The sequence below is a fragment of the Mustela erminea genome, chromosome 11, assembly GCF_009829155.1.
Source record: "Mustela erminea isolate mMusErm1 chromosome 11, mMusErm1.Pri, whole genome shotgun sequence".
Lineage (NCBI taxonomy): Eukaryota > Metazoa > Chordata > Mammalia > Carnivora > Mustelidae > Mustela > Mustela erminea.
This window is the reverse complement of record NC_045624.1, coordinates 106,463,633-106,486,661: the sequence shown is the minus strand read 5'-3', so window position 1 is coordinate 106,486,661 and position 23,029 is coordinate 106,463,633. Positions and strand designations below refer to the sequence as shown.

Genomic DNA, 23,029 nt, shown 5'->3' with positions numbered 1-23,029 from the left:
CAGGAAAAAGTATTTATAAGCACTGAGCTTAAGTCATGCATAGTCCTTTCTGTCTCTGTCAATAATCTTCCAGACATGAATCAAAAGGATAACTTTAATGATACAGAATCTAAGATAATTTCTAGAAAAAAAGAGTTGAATCATGTGAAAGAATTATAATAGAATCATAAAAAAACAGAACTGCTTTCTCATGGTTAAATTGCATTACTTTAAAAAGAGGACAAGTAAACCAAGCTTCAGTATTTTGCAATAAAATTCATACTTTTCCCCATCATTTTCACAAAACACTCATAATTCTCTTTCTTTTGGGAAGATGTACAAAGACAGAATAGTTATAAGAGCCACTCTATGTACTCAGAACAGATTGGAAAGACATAGGACAAGTCCATTACAAGTCTTTATTCACTGAAGAAACCTTTTCCAATAACTATGGCCAATAACGGCCTCTCATCAGAGCTTTTACAGAACAATCACTTTGCCCTTGTCACTTATGTTCTAGTTGCTTAAAGCTTATCAATATCATCTCTCCTCTCAGCCTATAAATCTACTGAAGACAAGACTGTGTTTTTTAACTTTCTCTTGGGTCTAACTGAGTACTCACCCAGTTCTAGGCCATGGTACGTTCTAAATAAAGCTATGTTCAACTGAACTGACTAGGAAAGGAATAGGAAGCATGCTGCTAGCCTCCATCAGCTGGCACCCAACACAAACAACAGAAACTATTACCATAGCTCTTCTAGAAGACGTACATTTATTCTAGAAAGAAAGAAATCCCTGCTGTTAGAGCAGATTGGATTACAATACACAGTAATAAGAGAAAATGAGAAAATGCTGTTTTCATTAGTATGCACAATTATTAAGGAAGTAATTTGTTCAAGTTTAATTCATCCTGAAGCACTTGATCCCTTCCTATGATAAGAACACAGGAACTCTACAGACCACTCGTGCTTTAGGCTGCCTGAATCATCCACATCCAGGAACAACTGGCTGACGGTGACTGACCAATCATCCAAGGTATCCAGGTATGGATCATTATCATAAAGGACTATTATAGATCTTTTGATCTAAAATTCACCTCCATCCATTAGATTGGGGTCAGTAGCACAAATTACCTAGTCACGACAACCCAAAAATGTCTCCAGACACTACCCAATGTCCCCGGAGGGCATATTCAGCCCCTGTTGAGAAGCAGCGGTTTACACACTTGCATGTGACTCAGGCCATGAGCTCCTGCAGAACACGCGTCATTTTGTTCACACCTGCACACCTGATGCCTACCACGTGCTACAATATAGTAGATACCACACCGGTATTTTCTGAATAAATTCATCTTAAATCAACCAACTTTAAAAATTATAATCCATTTTGGGTGCATACGAACACCAAATTTAAATTCAAACCAGGCAGGCCTATTTTTTAAATGTATGCTTATGAACAAATTATTTATCTTTAGTTTCCTTATCTATAAAATTGGATATTACCACTTATAATGTCAGGAGTACGAAATCGTAACATGCGCACGAGAGTAGGGAGCACACAGCAGACGAACGATGTTAACTTCTGCCTTTCTCCCTCATCAGTAAGCAAACAGATCCCATCCAAGCCCCCTCCCCATTCCTGCCGCCCCAGTCCTCCTCAGGCAAACTGAGATCTGAGTCTCAGGCTTTAAGCAGCAGCAGCACCTGCTCTTCTATGTACAAAATCACCACACAGCACTTGTCCTTTTTCTTCAGCTTTCTCAAGGAGCCAAACTAAGTGGCTTTAGGAAACTATAAACGAATTAAGAATTCTCCAAAATGTGCATGGATGAGAGGTTTTCACTGTCCACAGAGACATGAGCTATCATGAGCGCTTCACCTCAGTTTCCTCCATCTCCCACAACCTGCAAATCTGCTCCCTCTCAACCGCCTGATCCACTGCATTATTTTTCTTGATTTCTTACCATTTTCCCATCTAGAGCAAGTAAATATGACTATGTTGGAAGGCCATACCTCATAATCACTTTCCAAAAATTCATGTAAGATCATTTCATAGATGAGTGGTTTCAGAACTGGATCTCCTCTTGGCAAGTACGGACTAATAGCCTAAGGAAGAAGGAAAAAGAGGTCATTTCAGAAGGAGCAAAACAAAACCAGACTCCAATTATGCAGAAAATATGAAGTACAGAACTTCCTCAACCTACTATAGGGTTACATTCTGACAGACCCATAGAAATTGAAAATATTTTAAGTCAGAAATGCACTGAAACAGCCCCCCTACTGAATTCCACAGCTTAGCCAAGCCTAACTTATATACGCTCACACCACGTATGTGAGCCTACAGTTGGGCAAAGTCCTCTAATACCTGGCCTATTTTAGAATCAAGTGTTGAGTATCTCATTTAGGTTATTGAATATTGTACTGAAAATGAAAAAGAGAATGACCGTGGGGGTAGAGATTGGTGTGAATGTGCGGCTCGAAACCCAGCCCGGCATCCCGAAAGAGGATCATCCCGGGTGTCATTCCCCCCGGGAAAGACCCAAGTTCAATGTGCGGTTTCTACTGAATGTGTAACGCCTTTGCACCCCTCTAAAGTTGAAAAGTCATAAGCTGAACTACTATAAGTAGGAGACCATCTGCATATTCCTACTTTTAAAATGTAAGGCACCAGAGTGTTTAGGAAAATTATTATTATTTTTTTTTTTTTTTAAAGATTTTATTTATTTATTTGACAGAGAGAGATCACAAGTAGTTGGAGAGGCAGGCAGAGAGAGAGAGAGGAGGAAGCAGGCTCCCTGCTGAGCAGAGAGCCCCATGCGGGACTCGATCCCAGGACCCCGAGATCATGACCTGAGCCGAAGGCAGCGGCTTAACCCACTGAGCCACCCAGGCGCCCTAGGAAAATTATTATAAAAAGAAGAATTCAAATCAACTCTACCTTCTTATGACACATTACACTATATTTTCAAAAGTATATATGAGGTGTACATATGTATGAACGAGGAATAAAACAACTGCCTCAGTTAAGTTAAACTTTCTCTCTCTGTTCTTCCAAAGGAATTAAAGAAAATCTATATAGGAGGGAGAATGTCACAGAGATAAAAGCTACCTTAAGGAGTCAAGGAGTTACAGTTCATCTATTCATATATTTTTCCCTTAAAATGGAATATATCATTCTTTAAAAACTCATAATCATAGTTTGAAATTAAGGGAAAATACACACCTTGCATTCATTAGCTGTTTCAGTGCATGTTAAGTGTTGAATTCACGAATACTGTAGAATGACTTGGCAAATTATATGTACCAATTGCTACACTTTGTTCTGGGGACACAAAACTAGGGGGCTCAGAGCCTCAGGGGAACACTATGCAGACATCTAAACAGCCAACCAGAACACTGGCTACTAAGTGTTACATAAGCAAGGTGTTAACCAGGGGCTGCGATGAGCAGGGGCCCATTTTGTATCCTGAGGCAGAAATGACAAATGCCAGGAATCTATCAGGCAAAGACAGACAGAGCAGGGCACCCTGGCAGAAGGAATAATGTGAGGAAGGGCACAGAGCCATGGATGTGCACTGTGTATTCAGGGAGATCAGAGTGGCCCCGAGATGTGGGAGAGCGGTCCCCAGAAGGGGAGAAAAGTGAGGCGGGGCAATGAAAACTATTTGGATTTTATACTTTGAGAAGAAGGGAAGTGAGAATAGCAGATTGATTTTTTAAGCAGCTAACTCTAGGGTAGGGTTGTTCACCGATCTGTCAGAAGGCCCCTGCAACAGCATAGACAAGGGTTGAGGCCATGGCCCCCCAGGGGAGGAGAGGCCTGGTATGGACAAGGAAGGACTGATGAGAACCAAAGACGAAACATCATGAGGACGTGAATCAGAGTTCTCATGTGGGCAGTGGCTGTGAGCTCTTAAGCATGGAGGAATAGGTACACCATGAGGTCACAGATACAGACTGGAATTGGGAAAGAAATGGATTGACAATGATTTGAGTGATCACTATCAGTAGTTCCTACAAGGAAAAAGAGCCATCACACATTTCCAGCACAGATACTGAATTTAATAAAAAGGTCTGGGTCATAAAGCCATCATGGTCATAGGACTGGGTAAGATCCTCCAGGAGCAGCCAAACAAATAAGATGAGAAGATTCCCTGGGGCAAGTGCACTATTCATAGCGCAGGCAACCTAACTGGGAAATTTTTTTTTTAAAAAGATGTTATTTACTTATTTATTTGAGAAAGTGAGTGAGAGAGAGCATTCACAAGTGGGGAGGAGGGAGAGTGAGAAGCAGATTCCCCAGGGAGCCTGATGTGGGGCTTGATCCCAGGACCTTGAGATCATGACCTGAGCTGAAGGCAGAAACTTAACCAACTGAGCCATCTAGGTGCCCTATAACTGGGAATTTTTAAAAACATATTCATAATTTCAAGAGAATATTGCAAAGGCTCATAAATATTGCATGGAGCACTGGCTGTTATATGCAATAATGAATCATGGAACATTATAAAAAACTAATGATGTACCTACCATACGGTGGCTAATGTAACATAATAAAATTTAAAAAAAAAGAAAAAAATTTAAATGTTTTAAACAAACATAGGAATACTTTATTGTTTACTTTGAAGGTCATGCATTAAGTTGAAAGGTAAATTGCTTCCTTTGAAGGACATAATCAACGCAACTAAGAGGCAAACTTTGGAATGGGAGAAGATATTTGCAAATGACATGTCTTGGAAAGGGCAGTATCTAAAATATACAAAGAATTTATATAAAAAAAAGAATTTATAAAACTGAACACTCAAAACACAAATAAACCAGTTAAAAAATGGGCAGAAGACACGAAGAGACATTTTTCTATAGAAGATGTACAAATGGCCAACAGACATGAAAAGATGCTCAGCATCAATCATCTTCAGGGAAACATAAATCAGAACCACAATGAGATACCACCTCACACCAGTAAGAATGGCTAAAATTAACACCACAGGAAACAACAGGTGTTTGTGAGAATGTGGAGAAAGAAGAACCTTCTTACACTGCTGGTGGGAAACACATACTGGTATAGCCACTGTGGAAAACAGTACGGAGGGTACTCAAGAAGTTAAAAATAGAACTACCCTATGATCCAGCAATTGCATGACTAGGTATTTACCCAAAGAATACAAAAATACCGATTCGGCGGCGGGGGTGGGAGGTTAGGGGAACCAGGTGGTGGGTATTAGAGAGGGCACGGATTGCAGGGAGCATGGGTATGGTGCAAAAATAATGAATACTGTTATGCTGAAAATAAATAAAAAATAAATTAAAAAAAAAAAACGATTCAGAAGGATATTATAACAGCCTTATCAACAATAGCCAAATTATGGAAAGAGCCCTAATGAATGGATCAAGAAGATAGTATATACATATATACAAAAGAGTATTTCCCATCCATAAAAAAGAATGAAATTGTGCCATTTGCAATGATGTGGACAGAGCTAGAAAGTATTATGCTAAGCAAGGTAAGTCAGAGAAAGTCAAACGCCTATGATTTCACTCAATTTAAGGAACAAAACAGATGAATATGAGGGGGGAAAGAAAAAAGCAAATCGGAAAACAGACTCTTAACTATACAAAACAATCTCCCCTCCAGAGGGGAGATGGGTAGGGGAGGGATTAAATAGGTGACAGGTATTAAGGAGGCACCTGTGATGAGCACTGGGTGTTGTATGCAAGTGACGGAGCACTAAATCTGACACCTGAACTATTATTACACGGTATGTTAACCAACTCTAAATTAATAGGGAACTTGAAAAGGAAAAAAAAAAGGTAAAATAAAAACATGAAGTATCAAATTATTTGTTATTGCTACATGGCCAAACTTTTCCATCTGCCTTTCAGCAAATAAAATATTATTTGAAAAATGCATTAATTCTTCAGCGCATTCTAAAAAAGTCTCATTTTATAACCTGCAGAATGAGACTCTACCTGTTTTCCATATTCACTAAAAAGAACAAAAAACTTCAGGGGCACCTGGGTGGCTCAGTCAGTTAAGCATCTGACTCTTGGTTTCAGCTCAGGCCATGATCTTGGGGTTGTGGAATCAAGCCCTACATCGGGCTCTGAGCCTGAGTCTGCTTGAGATTCTGTTCTCCTGCTCTTTCTCTCCCTCATTAAATAATTCCTTTAAAAAAAATCCATAAAAACGTTATATAAACACAGAATTGGTGGAATATGAGGATATAACACATATATATATACATTTTACACACATAAACTATAAAACAGATCTATATTCTGGTTTTCCTTCCTAGTTAACACTTGCTTCCCAGGAAAGAACTGATTACTAGTGTCTTAATTTTATTTCCATCTCAATCTCAATATACTACATACATAAATTCAGAGTTAAAAATACGGCTGTGCTTACCTTAAGCTGTCCAATTTCTTTAAATTTATAAACTTCATATTCCCAGAGTGCTGCATTTTTCCCAAGAATTTTCTGGCATTTGCTGGCAGTAAAAACATCCCAGGGAGAAAGAAAAAAAAAAAAGTAAGTAGACATTTCCTCTGTTGGTTTCGATAAATCTCTCGAACCAGAGTTCTGACAAATTTCTATCTCAGGTGCCAATGCACATAAAGGTATTACTAGATAACCAATTGATTGCATATACAAGGTGGACAGAAATCATAAAAATTATTACAAAACACTTATAAATAAAGATGAACCCCTTTCTGAAGATGATGGTTAGGGGCTTTCCCAATGATTATCCTGTTCTGAGTTTCCTACTTATCCGGATGAGCCCTGCTGGTTTTGGGACCTTTCTCACCTTGAAGAAATGTCATCATATCCCAAAATACCAATTTAAATCACTTCTTAAAGAACTTTAAATAATGGACTACAAAATCAGACTTCAGAAATTTACAATCCTATCATAGTATATAATCTGGAGAAATACTTATATATGAATAAAAACTTAATTTACACATCAAAGAAACAGGTCTCCCTAAACCTCAGGAAATAAGAGGTCGGCCTGAAGGCTACGTTCCCAGGCTGTCCTGAGGTACTAGAAGGGAGCACCATGAAGCTCCAGGGGGAGCCACTCACACAACCCACATGGCCACTACGTAACATTTACACTCTTGTCTACCACAGACCCCTGCGACCTGAAGCCTGAAATCTGGTCAGTTCCACTGAATTGCCACCCTCTTGCTGGGAGACAACTCTCCTTGAATTACAAGCAGTGGCACTGATTGCCTTCTAGAGGATGCTTGTAGAACAGCAATGGAAATGAGACGCAGAGATGATGTTTCCCTCCAGAGCAAAGGGCAGGACTGTTTAGTGTTCGGTGTAATAAATGTATCAGGTTCCTCTGAAGGCAGGCACGATCACTGTCCATTTAAAGGAGTCAGAGATCCTAAGCTCAGAGTTCCTTTCCTGTCCTACGAGCGATGGTCTGTGCAATGTCACCTGGCTGGCCCTGTATGTCGTGCTGTGGGAACTGGAGCTGTGGGATCTGGCACAAATGCCAATATGCCGGCTACTACCACTGCTGAGTTAGCCCTGTATCTCTGACCTGGGAGTCTCATGTCTTATGCCAGGACCCATGTGCTAACTTGTTAGCTTACAAAAAGGGTAACCTCTCCGACTCTTCATGACTTTTGACATCTATTAAATTCTCTTGTTTGGGGCACCTGGGTGGTTCAGTGGGTTAAAGCCTCTGCCTTCGGCTCAGGTCATGATCTCAGGGTCCTGGGATTGAGCCTCGAATCAGGCTCTCTGCTTGGCGGGGAGCCTGCTTCCTCTTCTCTCTCTGCCTGCCTCTCTGCCTACTTGTGATCTTTCTCTCTGTCAAATAAATAAATAAAATCTTCTAAAAAAATATAAATTCTCTTGTTTGGTGAAAATGAGACAGTAGGTGGTTAACTCACAAATCCATTCTGTGGTTATAGCCACCAATACTCAAAAATTACCCCTGCAAGAACGACCCCCCCCCCCCAAAAAAAGGTTACCTCAGAGAATGGCTTATCTTCGTGTTAAAATTTATTTCTCAATTCTATTTATAGTAACAAATAATTGTGAAAATATCAGTTATTACCGTGCTGCTATGTCATACTCTCCTTTCTCCACCAGGTGGTTTATGTATGCCAAGCCAATATCCTAGGGAAAATTAAATGAAGGAATTTCATAATTAACCAGAACAACCGCAAAATTGAGCCTCATTTCCTGAGCAGCCCACGACATCAGGGTCTTACTGGCACTATGGGCTAGAACCTGTTTTATACACCGTAGGGTGCTATATGTAATTATGCTCATTTCCTTCCTAAGCAGATTTAAATGCACTTATAGTTATATTTTCACAAATTTTAGAATTCACACAAAAATAACGTTCCTATGGTAAAGGCTCCTAACTTGCCCCCGATTAGGAGATTTTCTACAGAAGAAATCTGTAATATTAGAAACATGATTCAACAATTTCATGCTGTCACTGGATATAAAGTGGTTTTTCATGCTTTCATCTGCAAGACGTGAGCTACTGGTTTCCTCTGTATCACGTCTGAAGAAATGCTGTAAGAAATACATGACAACAGAACAATCATATTAAAGGGAAATACTGAATCTTAAGGTTAACATTAATGTGAAAATGATGTCCAAAAACATGTGATTCACACCCATGAGTTTACAGATGAGGAAAACAGGATTGCAGCTTGGGCTGGCTTCTGAGTAAAATTCATTTTCTTACACCATCTTCATTCTGAAAGGATCTGAGGTGGCCTGAGTCACCAAAGATGTGAGAGCTCTTGCTTGATCTCCCCCCAGGACTATTGTGAAATATTATTTCTGACTAAAAGCATTTTCATAAGAAGCTTAAACTTATTATATAACAAAACTTGGATTTTAAGTTCTAGTTTATGTACAAAAAAAGGTGTTGTGGAATTTCTTCCCGGATGGCAGAAATGGCAGCGGCCCATTTCTGTCTCTGCCTGTATGGTATGAAATTATGCTGTGCTAGGAGGAAAAAAAAAAAGGCCACGCATAACTAATATATAGGACGGGTCCGTGTCAAGGCTGTGGGAAAATACTAATAGTTCCTACTTTATTAAATTTTATCCCAATAATGACTATATGGGAAATCCTATTTCAAATCTGTAGAAACTAAAGAGTAAAAAAAAAAGGGGTGCCTAAGTTTATTTTTCTGCAAAAAGACCATAATCACAGCACTATGGAGTCTTTCTGTCCAGGGTCAGAGAAGAGAATGTGTCCTTTGCAGAGCCCATTTCTCCTCATGCCAGGCCCTTACCCTACTGTGCCACTCATCCTCTTTCTCTGTCCTCCTTTAACCTCAATCCTATTTTCTCTCTTCTCCTTAGCGTAAGCATGTTCAGTGTCTCTCTCACACAAAATATCCGCCATCACCAATGACCTTTTTGTGATGGCCCGGCCCCAGCCACAGTCTGCACCCCCTTCCACTTCAGAGCCAACATGCAACTCTACTTCATCATCTCCTCCTCACTTCTCCCTCCTTCCAGCACATTGAGAAGGAGTAATTCAGAGAAAATTCACTCGTCACTTTCATATTGCCACACCCAGAGTACCACCGACTGGCTGAGCTTGTTTTACCTTTGACCTGCTCTCCCAGCTCCCACGAAAACCTTCCTCTGGCCATTCCAAACTATTTTGGGCACTTCTCCTTTGAATACTGGCAGTCCCAATGGTTCCATTCAAGTTCTGTTTTCTGAGGCTAGATACTCACCCCGTGTGGACTGCTTCAAACTCATGCCTTCCACTGACGCCTGTTTGCTGACAAATCTCTGGGTCCAGATCTCTTCCCTGAGCTCCACTAGGATGTCCCAGAGATGGCCCAAATCCAATGTGTCAAAACCAGTATTAATCCTCCCACACTCCCTCCTCCCAGCCTGTTCCCCCTCACATAGTCTCCCTCTCTTAGGGAATGGCAACACCAACCACCATTCCCCAAAACTGGGCGTCAACCACCGAAGACTGGGCGTCAGCCTAGATTTCTCTCCTGTGCATGAGGAGCCAGTCACCGTATCCCACAGAGTCCAGCTGAATGTATCCTCTGCCTGTCTTCACCTCCCCATTCCTACTGACTCTGTAGGTCTCATCCTACCACTTCTCTACCAAGAAGGAAGCTGTTCTGTTGATTCCTATTTTAGCTGCCTCTAGCCTCTTTCTCCATTGGAGAATCTTTCTAACAAGCAGATCTAATGAGGCACTGAAAGCATAAACTGTCTTGTACAGGATCTCAAGATGGAGCCAAGCTCCCACTTACACATGGCCCTTCAGAATCTGGCTCTTGCTACCCATATATACACTCTGCAACTGCCCCCCACATAACGAAGCAGGCCAAAAGGTGTCACTTCTCTGCACTGTCCCATATACTATTCTATTGGGCAGAATACCTTCTGCTCCATTTCTAGATAATCTTTGTTTAATCTCCACACTTTTGAATGGGGGGGGAGGGATATGATCTGGTTCTCTCTCTTCTTTTGGGTTCCTGAGTTATTTTGCTTGTTTACTCTCTAGACATTTTATGTGGAGTTTTAGGGAAGTTTAAGGTGAGGAATTTGTGCCACAAACCCAAATAGCCATAAATGCAGTTTTCATCTAGAAATAAGGGTCTTGGACTCACTGATCTCTAAGGACCCTTCACACTCTCTCCGGTTTTCTGTATGCCCATCCACTGTCACAGTTAGTAAAGAAATGTGCTTTTGGTCACTAAACTTTTCCGGAGTCCAAAATGTAATGAAAACATATCTAAGGTCCTAGATTAGTCTCTATAACACAAATGACTCTTACTACGGAGACAATGAAGGAATCTGGTTTTATGAAACTACTCTTGATAAATTTTGTGATAATGTGGTTTTACCTATGATTTAAAGAAACTTCCCCACACATAACTGGAAAGCTTTGTATTTAAAGTACATTTCACAAATTCAAGTCCCAAATTACCTAAAACTGCCTCCTAGCTGGTGTTCAAGTCTCTTGTTTACAAGCAGAAACAGATTCAATAAACTGAAATATTTTGACCTTGCAGGTTGGAGAATTAGTCTGAAATAAAGTCTCAAAAACATAGGAAAAATCTGTTCTTTTCAAATTACTTTCAGTCTCATTATAACTTATTGAAAGGTAAAGTTATGCTTCAAATAATAAAATTACATACTTACTAGAATCTTATGTCTTTTAATGTTCTTCTGGCTGATTTCAGCTGCCATCAAAGCTTCCTATATTTACAGAAGCATGATAAAAGGAGTCAGAAAAGAAGGGAGGGAAAATGAGAGAGAGTGGGAAAGAAAGATATTGAGGTTATAAACACTATATTTATTATGTTTTAAAGTTCTGGACTACATAAATAAAGCCCCATTTCCCTGTGGCTTTTGCTTCAAGCACGGGCATTTTTAATGTTATGGTTGAATGAACCCCACCGCATTCATACTCGAACAAAAGCAGTCAACCAAAATGAAGACTTCTCTTATTTCCATTTGAATGCATTTCCACATTAGGATATTGGAATCACATTTCAGGCACAAATCAAAATACGACACAATCTCCTCAATTCAAACAACAAAAAAAATTCATCTGTCATTCTAAATCTGCATGACATACATCGACAAAGTGGCACTTTTCCTTTATGAAATGCAAAAAAATAAACCATATGGATACATTTAGGTGTATCTGCAATTAAGATTTTGAAAATCCTTGATTTTATTTTTATTTTGGAAAGTTCATTATTATTACTATAACACAAACGTCAAAACATAAAATTATTGGGGTGCTTGGGTGGCTCAGTCAGTTAAGCATCTGACTCTTGGTTTTAGCTCAGATCGTGATCTCTGGGTCAAGCCAGGCATTAGGGCTCAGTGCAGAGTTGGCTTGTCCTTCTCTTTCTCTCTTCCTTCCTAAAATCTTTTTAAAAGATTTCATTTTTTATTTGAGAGAGATAAAGAGATGACAAGCAGGGGGCAGGAACAGTGGGAGAAGCAGACCTCCCGCTGAGCAGGAAGTCCAACAGAGGACTCAATCCCAAGACCCTGGGATCATGACCTGAGCTGAAGGCAGATGCTTAACTGACTGAGCCACCCAGGAAAGAAAATCTTTAAAAATCACATAAAATTATTTAGGGAACTACTGGATCTGAAGCAATACAGTAATAACCGAAATAGAAACTTTTTGTGTCAATTCCTGGACTCTAGTTTATCCATGAAAAACATTTTTCCCCCAAATCCTTTCAGGTGGTCACAAACTTAAAAGCAACATACAGTGGATTTTGATTACAAAAACAAAGTTTTTGTTTGTTTTTAGCTAATTAGCATAGAAGCCCAACCAGAGAATTTCTCTAACCAAACCAACATAATATTTGCCTTTTAGCTTTTAAAGTCAGAAAGGTTTCTGCTTTTGAAAAAGAGAAACTCATTATGGGACAGTCTTCTGCTCATATCAGTCTGATTCAAGACTCAATGAAGTGGACCACATCATTCTGTCTGCAAAGTGTTCAAACCATCCTCAGTGAACAGTAAATTAACAGCTTGACTTTACATATGAAATAAGCACAAATAAACAGTACCACTAAAATATAGAAGACAATTCTGAAATACTAGCTCCATTTTATTTTCCTCGAAAAGCCACAAAACAAACACTTGCATAGGCTGGATCGAACCCACCTGTTCCCTCTACTACCACCTTCTCCTCCTCCACTGAACAGTGAAGCCAGTTAACCTCCTTGTAATCCTTTCCCCCCTAATTTCTGAAAAGAGTATTGGAAAGTTATTAGTCTCTTACATATTTTTAGCTTAGGGCATTCTAATTCACTTACACAAAAGATTTATTACAAAAACCTTTTGTCCTCTCCCTGTTACAGATGTGTCAATACTTTAAAGAAAGGAAAATCAAAACTACCTCATATTTCTTCTTTTCAAGGAGCCAGTCAATGTGGTCATCTTGGTCTCGTTCCTTGGCCACTACAACATCTCTTGGACTCACGATGTAAAAGAGCGATTCCCCTTCAGAGTACTCTAGAGGTGAGGGAAGAAAGACACAGTGTGGGCGACTCAGCAGTAGAAACCGTGGCTGTAGTTTCAGAGACTTGGTTGGGTAACCCAACTCCAGAGGGAACAGAAAACTTGCCTACCTTTGGAGCAAGTGTGTTTGGCTCTGTTTGAAGGTGCAAGTACTTTAAAAAACATTTACATGTAAAATTATTTGAAAGAAAAAAGAAGGGAGGAATACAAAAAAGGAAGGAAGGAAGGAATACAAAAAAACTTCAAAAAAGTAAGGTAGTTTATAATTCTGTGTTTAACACATTAACATTGTGACCTTGACTGAAAGATAGTGATCAAAATTCTCCAGGTCTATGGTGTATCAGAATTCATCTTCTGTATATAAACTTAATTTATGGCTATTTACAGCACTGTTCTATTTTAACAGAACAATTACACCCCACAGTTGGCGATAAATGTCTCCTGCTCATCAAGGTCAAGGCCATCTACAGCGTAAATGACAGATGCCCCAAGCCCTGAGGACATAATCTATCATTTCGGCATGTTGTGCAGAATGCCGATTGTGAGGGTTTCCTGCAGAATTCAATTATACAACCTGTTCTGAAGGGTTTCTAAGAGTGCAACAGAGTTTTCTCTGAGCACAATACCTAGCTCAGACACTTCTAGTTTGAGTCACATTTGCATTTTGCCAAGTCTGGAATAGACTCTCACGCTTCTCAACTGACTAGGGGCCACATATAAGAAAGCTCCAACTGTATAGACTATTTCTTTGTTTCCTTTGACCAAAATGAGAACTGAAAACATGTCAATTGTTTTTGAAGCAGGAAAGAATTTTTTAAAAAATAAAAAAAATCTTAGGCTGTTCTACTTTCATCAATGTATTTTTAAAGGATAGGAGGACAACTGAGCACAGAGGCTCCAGTATGACCAAAGAACAGTGGTTCGGTCTTTATTTCTGAGCAGTTGACCAGTGTATGCATTCATCCACTCTGCAAATACTCGGAGAACATCTAGTAGTTGTGAGGCTCTTTTCCAGGCTCTGCGCATTTGGTCACAAACAGAAAGATGAATTCTTGGCCAACCCACAGCACACTTTCCAGATACATGAGGTTGGGAGTCATATGGCAACCATAGAACCATGCTGCCTGACGTCAATGTAAATGTTACACTAATTATGACAACAGACATAAGAACAAAGACCATGGAGCCTACTCACCTCAGTCCTGGCCCCAAGCCTACCCCTCCCACCTACTGTGCTAGCTCAGACACATTCTGCAATATGTCTGGGCCTCGTGCCCTCATTTTCAACATGAGAGGTCTGTCCAGGTAGTCTCTATGACCCTTGCAGCACCTCAATTTAAATTACTGGTGTGTTAATCACATGAAAGGGAAAAAACCCACAAGTATAAGAAATAGCATGAGCCAGAGCCTTGGTCTCTCACCTAAATGATAATCTCTACACTCGTTCTCCTGAAAGCCTCTCACGGTCAGAGCATCAGAAGAGATCTCTTCACAGGTCTCAGAGAGCGGCTGGATGATATCCAGTCTTGGCCTGGCACAGTATTCTCTTTCCTGGGGGGAAAAGAGAGGGAAGGGTGTGTTTTCAATATGTTTCTAGAAACTGTACAAATTCATTCCAGTCAGTCATGATTAAATGCACAGGACTTCATAATTTCAGCAGATGTGAGCCCCTCTATCCAACTGCACCAACAGCCTCATCACACCATGTTACTTCCTGACCTTCTGTGTGACATCAACATGACAGAAGCTACTGGGCCCCTACAGCCATCCGTCACTCATCTCCAAGGGCACAGCCACCACACACTTCCCCGATCAGCTTATGTCTCTTCCTCACCAATGTGAGAAAGGGTAAAAATAATATTACCAACTGCCAAAACACTGCCACTACTGGTAAGCTTACTGGTGATGCTGAAAAGCCACAGAGACGGAGAACTAGGTCGAAAACAGAACACGCTAAGAAGGCAATGGTCACCAAGAGCACAGGCCCAGGGCGGGGGTGTGTGCCAAGGGCAGGAGTCACTGGTGGCTAGCCGCGACCAAAAAACCGAGTTTTTCATTTTATTTCATTTTCATTAGTTAAAATTTAGATAGCCACATAAGGTTTGTGACGACACTTTTGAACAGTGCAGTTGTAGGTCAAGAAAGAAGTGGGGGGCACCTGGGTGGCTCAGTGGGTGAAGCCTCTGCCTTCGGCTTAGGTCATGGTCTCCGGGTCCTGGGATTGAGCCCCACATCCGGCTCTCTGCTTGGCAGGGAGCCTGCCTGCCCCTACACCTCCTGCCTGCCTCTCTGCCTACTTGTGATCTCTCTCTCTCTGTCAAATAAATAAATAAAATTGAAAAAAAAAAAGGAAGAAAGAAGGGGGAAGGAGAGTTTTTTAGACTGATGCAGTTCCACTAACCTAGAAGGTGATGAGATGCATTAACCTAGAAGGTGATGGGGTCTTAAATGACTGCTCCGAATATCACAGAAGAAGGAAATGGGGATCAAAAACTCTACTAAGGTCTACTAAGGTCAAAGTCACACAAGTAAATGGTGAGACAGCAACTTGTTGAAAAAGTGGGACTTACAGTGAATCTTGAAGTCAAGGTTGTTTTACATGGGAAGTCTGAGCTTTCTGAGCATTCAGCATGCAGGCAAAAAACACACAGTTGAGCATTTTCCAAAGCAGTAAGACCTGTAGCCATGTGACACCACCGCAGAAAACCCAGATGAAGGGGACAGTGTGAGATAAGTCGGGGCCTCTCCAACTCCCCAAGTTCCCCTAGGAACACTGTAAGCCTCACAGAATACTCTGGTCCATTTTGTTAGGTGAATTGAGAAGCAACTGCATTAGTTTTGTGTCTCATACATTTTAAAACCCTCCAAAAAGGGCGCCTGGGTGGCTCAGTGGGTTAAACCGCTGCCTTTGGCTCAGGTCATGATCTCAGGGTCCTGGGATTGAGTCCCGCATCAGGCTCTCTGCTCAGCAGGGAGCCTGTTCCCTCTCTCTCTCTTTCTGCCTGTCTCTCTGCCTACTTGTGATTTCTCTCTGTCAAATAAATAAATAAAATCTTTAAAAAAAAAAACCTCCAAAAATAAAACAGCAACTATAAAAGATCTAGTAGAGGGAAACTAGTAGAGGGAAAAAAATAGCGAATATACAGCATAATTTTTCACATCTGGAAAAATGAGAATTATCTCAATTTTGAAACAATGAGAAAAAATGTAAAGACCTGAATATTTAAAAAATGAACTCTAAAAATGCCAAAAAATAACAAAATTAGAATAGCAAGAATAGAAAAAACATTTGAAGCAAATAATAAAATAAAGGGCCTTGCCTGGTCACATAAACAGCTCCCTGAGAGGCATAAGGAAAACATCCGTGATGTGATTCATCTTGTTACTTTATAACCTTTGCTCAATGGTCAAGCAGCCCCGCTTACTAACTTCCCAGGAGTCAGAATTTGGTCTTGTTGGGTCTCTGATCTCCAATGCTTAGCATGACTCTGGATACATATATGCTTTATTAGTGGATGAAAGAGAAACATATGATAGGGGAGAGCTTACTAAATCCAGATGAAATAGTTCCTAACCACAATAAATGACAATGATGGGGAATACAGAGCTGCACAGAGAGAGGCAGAATAAGGTTCATAAAAATCAGCAGAGTGTCACCATGATGGCAAGGTGAGGACACACTCATGATGTGACAGGTATAAGGGAGAACATTCCGGGGGAGGATATGCAGGATATAAAGGCAAGTTTTATTTAATGTTGCAGTTCCACTGTCTTTCCCATACAAAAAAAAGAGAAAAAAGGGGAGGGACTCAGCCCCATGCTTGCTTTACTCCTTTTGTCAGTAATAATAATTTTATCAGTTTACTCTGTGTTTAAGGATCGAAGGTGTACTCTCGTGTCATATAAAATAGCTACATGAACTGGCACACACACTTGTGAGTCCTCTCTGAGTCTCTCACACTTCTCCCTCTGAAAAAATGCCTTCTTCTTCTCTTTCCAATTTCATTTTCTAATTTGCTCTAAGAGGTTGGCCTTTCTTTGGTCTTTACTCCTTTGTAATACTCCCTTTTATCAACAAAGGTTTCCCTGCTTCCTTTCTTTTTTTGCTCGGTTGTTTATGAGGCTTTCCCTTTTTCATTTTACTGCTGCTTTCCTATGTCTTTCAATCACATTTTCAATCTGCCCCACCTCCCTCATCAGAAAGCACTATATTTAGTCCCTTGGGAGCCACTGCTTTTCTTTATCTTCAAAAAAATAAATAAAATAATAAAGTGATGTCCTGCAACAGGGCTAGAAGCCAGTCCTATTGATTTTAGTCGCTCTGAGTATTCACTTAAGTCTCCAGCATCCCATTGCCTAGCAACATGGGCGCCCAGAGTCTCGGGTTACTATAGCGATGACTTCCCATACAAGTGCTTGCTCACAGAAATGCTCAAGAGCAGGTACCACTTCAAAACTGGGGCTCCCAGGGTTCCCCCCCATTTTATTCCTAGTCAATTGAAAAGGGGGGAAAAAAGGAGAGGATACAGACAAGGAGAGCCCTACTTTAAAGGGCTAGACAATCAATTTGTAATTTCTTTTATATACAGCACCTAAGAGAAAATCCTTTACAATAAGCTCTCCTTGTTTATGCCTTGAAGCCACCCCTAGCGTCCCCCTTCCTGGCAGAACCCCTGGACTCTAACACTGAAGACAAGCTGGGAATGGGGCCCACCCAGGCTTCAAAGGAAGACCAAGTGTCTCTACTGGGCATGCCCTCCACTAGATCACAAATATAGGCTTTCCTCCAAAGTCACAAAATTAACAAAATTTGGGTTCTCTGCTGCTTTCTATTGGCCATGCATTTCATACTCTCATTTGCATTGATGATTAAGACATCGCCACAACCATTTCAAAGCAAAAATCAAGCTACTGAGACTCAGTCGGCCACTAAGAAGTAAGCAAATCTGTCTGGACCACAGGAAATGAAGTGCCCTTTCCATAATTCCCTCTGACCACAGGGGCCCCTCTTGTTGCGGCAGATCAACTTCATTGCTGTCATTTCTGCTAATGCACAGTGTCAGCTTAGTTTCTTTGCCCTCCAGCAAAAGAAATCCTTCATTCCTTTCGACGAAAATACCAAGAGATGGAAAAAAAGAGAAAAAAAAAAAATGACTTCCCTTGGCTCGGCAAAGGGAACAAAGGCAGGCAATGAGTGAAGCTTCTGAAAGGTAAATACATAATCTCCACCAACCTTCTTTTATAGGTCAGGAAGTTCTGCTCAGACTACAGCATGGCCCTTTCAATGGGCAACCTGATCTGGCTACAAGGCTAAAAAATGAACCCACACTTCCCTCTGCATTTGGGGTATTAAAAAAAAATTACCGTTTTTTCTGACACCTCCTTCACATAGGAAAGAACAACAAGCTGATCACAGAGAGGTGCAAGTCCACTGATGTAAAATTCAGTTTCAAACTGAGACACTGCAAACAAAAGGGATAAAAGATTCAGTGTTAACAGGAACAAAAAGCAGCCCACCAAGGAAAGGACACATCGACTATGAATGCTACGTGGATTTACCGTAGAAATCTAACATAAAGGGGGTGTGGACAAACACACTTTTTCGACAATAATGAAAGGCCAGAAAAGGATATCCAGAAACTCAAACTTAAAAATTTTCTAGCATCATCAAAAGGAAACCTGACAATAACAGCATGAACGGTCACACGTGACACTGGGACCAGCTAGTTTAAAAATGACATAGTTAAACCCCATGAAGACACTTGTAAACCCAGGAAACCCGATGAAAAATAATATTAACGACAGTAATACTTTAAAAAAAAAAACAACAACAACCTGAATTTAGGTTTTTCACAATTAGGGCATTATAGTGATCCAAAGGTCACAAGGAATGCTTCTTGTAATTATGAAACTATTGTTCCTTTTTTTTTTAAAAAAATAATAAACATTTTATTTGAGGAATCAGAAGTAAAAAAAAAAAAAAAAAGAAAAAGGGTGTGTTAATGTAGATTATATTGTGATAAAAGATCACTATTTCCTAACTGGAATAAAGGTCAGAGAAAATAAATTTCTATCTTCTTAAAGGCATTTAAAATGTAAAACCAGTGCATCACTTGAGAAGTATACGGATTTAATTACACTGGAGTTCACAGACCCAACAGGAAAGCTCAGTTGTAGAAGTATTAATATTGCTAACACTGTGATTCTAATAATTAGCTACTGTAAAATATTTATAATAAGTGACTTTTACTTTAAACAACTAAGTTTGGGGGTGGTTCGCTACACAGCTGACACAGTGGTGATGGGGACAGAGCCCCTTCTAGGAGTCATGCATTGTACTTACAGATTCATTCTGAAGCAGACTCTCATTTGGACCACCATATTTTCTAAGACTTTCCCGACTCAGACCTTCTCCACAGTTTGTGGTATTAGCTTTGGGTTAAGTTTTGTGGTTTTTTTTTTTGTTTTTTTAAAGATTTTATTCATTTATGAAAAAGTGCAGGCAAAGCAGGAAGACCAGAGGAGGAGGGAGAAAAGGAGGGGGAAAGAATCTCAAACAGACTCCATGCTGAGCGTGGAGCCCAGTGTGGGGCCTTGATCTCACAACCCTAAGATCACAACATGAGCTGAAACCAAGAGTTGGATGCTTAACCAACTGAGCCACTGGGCGCCCCAGATTCAGTTGAGTTCTATGATGAAACTGCTCTTTTCTCCAAACTAGGGGAAGTCAGTATAGTGTATCAGAAATAATATTTAATGTAGCAGCAGCTGGGTGGCTCAGTCAGTTAAGCATCTGCCTTCGACTCAGATCATGATCCCAGGGACCTAGGATCAAGCCACACATCAGGCCACCAGCTCAGTGAGGGAGTCTGCTTCTCCCTCTGTAAAAAAGAAACAATATTTAATGTAGAGTCAGGAAATCTGGGTTATAACTTCCAGTAAATTGAACTTGGAAAAAACATTTAACTTTTGCAGGTATAATTTTTCCCATCTATAAAATCATGTACTCAGAGTAGAAATAAAATCCCCAACACAGATGAAATGAGGGGCTACTGAATTTTTCTTCTGCCTCTTCACTTTCCTTACAGATCCCTTAATGTTGTCTTTTATCTTTAATGTCAACTTCTTACACAACTGTTTTCACAATTTTCACACCAAAATGAAATTGAGGTTGACAAAAAAAAATACTAACTAGTTAGTAACATAAACATTAAAAAGGTAATATTTCTTATGCTTTGTCCTTGGTTAGATCACATAGGTGACGATGGTGCCCTGTTAAGAACCAAAGAGTGGAGCTCCAAAGACAGGTGCTGTGGTCCCAGCACTGCCACTAACACTTTTCCTCAGTCTTTGTGACTCGAACTCAGTATTTTTCTTCAGGCACTTAAAACTACTTTTGGTAAAATGGTAATGTGATACACGTTCACATGAAGTGCATATGCAGAGAACCACTGCCACCATGACCTCATGTACAGATAAGCACATCCAGGGTAGCCAGGCATGGAAGGTTCTAGAGAAGCTCCCACAGGGGGAGCTGTACACAGGAGTAGGGGGTAGGGAAGGGACAGGGGAGGGCTGGAATATATAGATGCTACTGGACAGTATGCAGCCATGTAGGCCCAGTGATCAAAGAGGTGGCAATTTCACATTATAGAAGGCATTCGGGTACATTAACCAGAGGTTCTGATTGCCATCACTCTTGAGGTGGTTAAACCCCATTTGGTAGAAACTTGAGTTTTCTTTTACTAAATAACATTTCATCATTGAAATGCTACACAAGCAGTTCAATCAGTCAACCAGCCAGAGATGCCACAGATTCTTGGGAATTATCAGGAAGCTTTCATGTAGCCAGTGGTGGGTGAACAAGGTACTCTCCCTATTCAGGACGCCAAATATGCCTAGGCTCACAGTGACGGAGAGTATCAGTGTCTCTCCTACAGGTAACCAAATATACATCAAGCCTTGGTTTCAATGAATGCACTGTAAGGAACAGAACAGAGAAGCTAGAAAAATAATTCTATCCAAATCTTCCCTGCTCCACATACTTACTTCCCAGTCCTCAAAAGCTTCCATTTGTAAGACAGAAAAGTTCCTGTTAAGAACGATAGAAAATCTAATGTGTTCTTAAAGAAAATAAGGGAAAATGTGCAGAGCCACATAGCTATTTCACTTCTCAATTTCAGACACTGTAATAAATGCTTTTGTTAAGTACTAGATCTTACCAGACTTCACTGAGAATCAGTAATAATTTAGGCAGACAATGCAAAGTGGCTAAATTACAAACTAACTGGAAAAATGTTATTTACAAAGACAAGATGTCACATATAAAAGTAGTGTCAAGATTAGTGTCAAGAGAAGGAAATGTGGAATGGCAATGTTTATTCTCCTGAAGAACGTTCATAAACGATGTAAAAGTTTATGGGCTGATTTTGTAGAATACCTTCAAGTAATTATGGGGTTTTCTATTTCAAAATTTTAAAGGACCGGTGGATGTTCTGGTTAATTATTTTCCCGGAAATTCTCTTCTTTTACACATACCAGTGATTTTAATCATTTTAATGAAGATTACTTGTTTTTCCCTAAAGGAGAGCTAGTTTAAATACAGATAGTTTATGGGTCTATTACCACAGAAGCTCATCTTTAAACTGGTTATCTGGAAAAGATAAATCACAAAGACAATAAAGACAAATTTGGTTGGAGAGCACTAAAACACACCAGAAGGTAAAAGCTGAAGAGGGAAGAAAAAGGAGAGAATGCCTTTTCTGGAGAAAGCCCAAGCCAGCAGCTCTACCTCAGGAGATGATCTACAGAGTGCGGTGATGGTGCCCCAGCCCTGCAGGGGGCGCTGTGCTCACTCTGAGTAGGAAGGACATGGCAAGGGGGTACTGGTCAGGACTGAGGCACAGCTTTCATTTTCTGCCTCCACAGATGCAAGCGCTGCTGTGCTCTGGCTTTTTCTGGAGTAGCCATTCCGTGAAACGCAAGAAGAAAGAATTCAAGGAAAAAGACAAAAGTAAAGATTCCAAGCATACTGACAGAAAATTTCAAAAGGACTATTCACAGGAAATTTCTATTCAGGGAGGTCCTCTGGATGAAGAATGAGGACACTGATGCAGAAGGGAGGTTAGAGTTCTAAATCCACACTGTCCAGTATTATATTAATGCAAGCCAAAGAGACAACTTGCACATGCAATTTTAAATGATCTAGTAGCCATATTAAAGAGTAAAAAGAGGTAAATTTAAAAAAAAAAGATTTTATTTATTTATTTGACACAGAGAGAGAGAGAGAGAGAGAGAGAGAGAGAGAGATCACAAGTAGGCAAAGAGGCAGGCAGAGAGAGAGAAGCAGGCTCCCCACTGAGCAGGGAGCCTGATGCGGGGCTTGATCCCAGGACCCTGAGATCATGACCTGAGCTGAAGGCAGAGGCTTAACCCACTGAGCCACCCGGGTGCCCCGAAAGAGGTAGAATTTTAAAAATATATTTTATTTAGCACAACATATCTAAAATGTTTTCAACACATGACAACATAAAAAATTAATGGGGCCATTTATTTATTTTCATACTAGGCCTTTAGAATCCTGTATGCTGCGCAGCTCAACCCACACCTGCCGCTCTTCAAGGATTCCATGTGGCCAGTGGCTTTTGTAGCACAGATCGAGATGCCCAACAGACTGTTTGTCTTAGAAGTCCAGTAATTGTACTCAAATATATCTTGATGGTGCTCATCGTGGGTCACTCGCTTAGATACACAAGGGTGTATTTTTAATTTATAGCTTTCAGTTTTGTTTCTTTGTAGTTTTAAGAAACTTTTCTTGAATTATTGTTTTCTCATATCTGCTCCTTTCCTTTGCTTTGTTTTGTTCTTTTCTTCAGGGACTCTTATTTGTAGGCTGAATCATCTTTGCCAGTCTTCAGTATTTACCATGTCACTGCAGACCTTTTTTTCTTATTGCTTTGTGATTTTTAAAATTGTCCTATTATTTATAAATATTTGAGGTCTGTCATCTCATTTGAGATTTTCAAAAATTC

General features: G+C 40.2%; 1 protein-coding gene across 7 annotated transcripts in view; it reads right to left on the bottom strand.

Moving 5' to 3' along the window:
* The window catches only part of VPS41 (VPS41 subunit of HOPS complex), a 175,218-nt gene that overhangs the window by 34,946 nt on the left and 117,243 nt on the right, over nucleotides 1–23,029 (bottom strand). For all 7 annotated transcript variants that reach the window (XM_032303858.1, XM_032303859.1, XM_032303864.1 and 4 more), the window contains 7 exons: nucleotides 18,363–18,460; nucleotides 14,420–14,549; nucleotides 12,877–12,992; nucleotides 11,148–11,204; nucleotides 8,057–8,118; nucleotides 6,388–6,469; nucleotides 1,992–2,084 (listed from right to left, as the gene is read on the bottom strand). In XM_032303858.1, coding sequence (XP_032159749.1) covers nucleotides 1,992–2,084; nucleotides 6,388–6,469; nucleotides 8,057–8,118; nucleotides 11,148–11,204; nucleotides 12,877–12,992; nucleotides 14,420–14,549; nucleotides 18,363–18,460 — 638 coding nt within the window. The remainder of the gene's footprint in view (nucleotides 1–1,991; nucleotides 2,085–6,387; nucleotides 6,470–8,056; nucleotides 8,119–11,147; nucleotides 11,205–12,876; nucleotides 12,993–14,419; nucleotides 14,550–18,362; nucleotides 18,461–23,029) is intronic.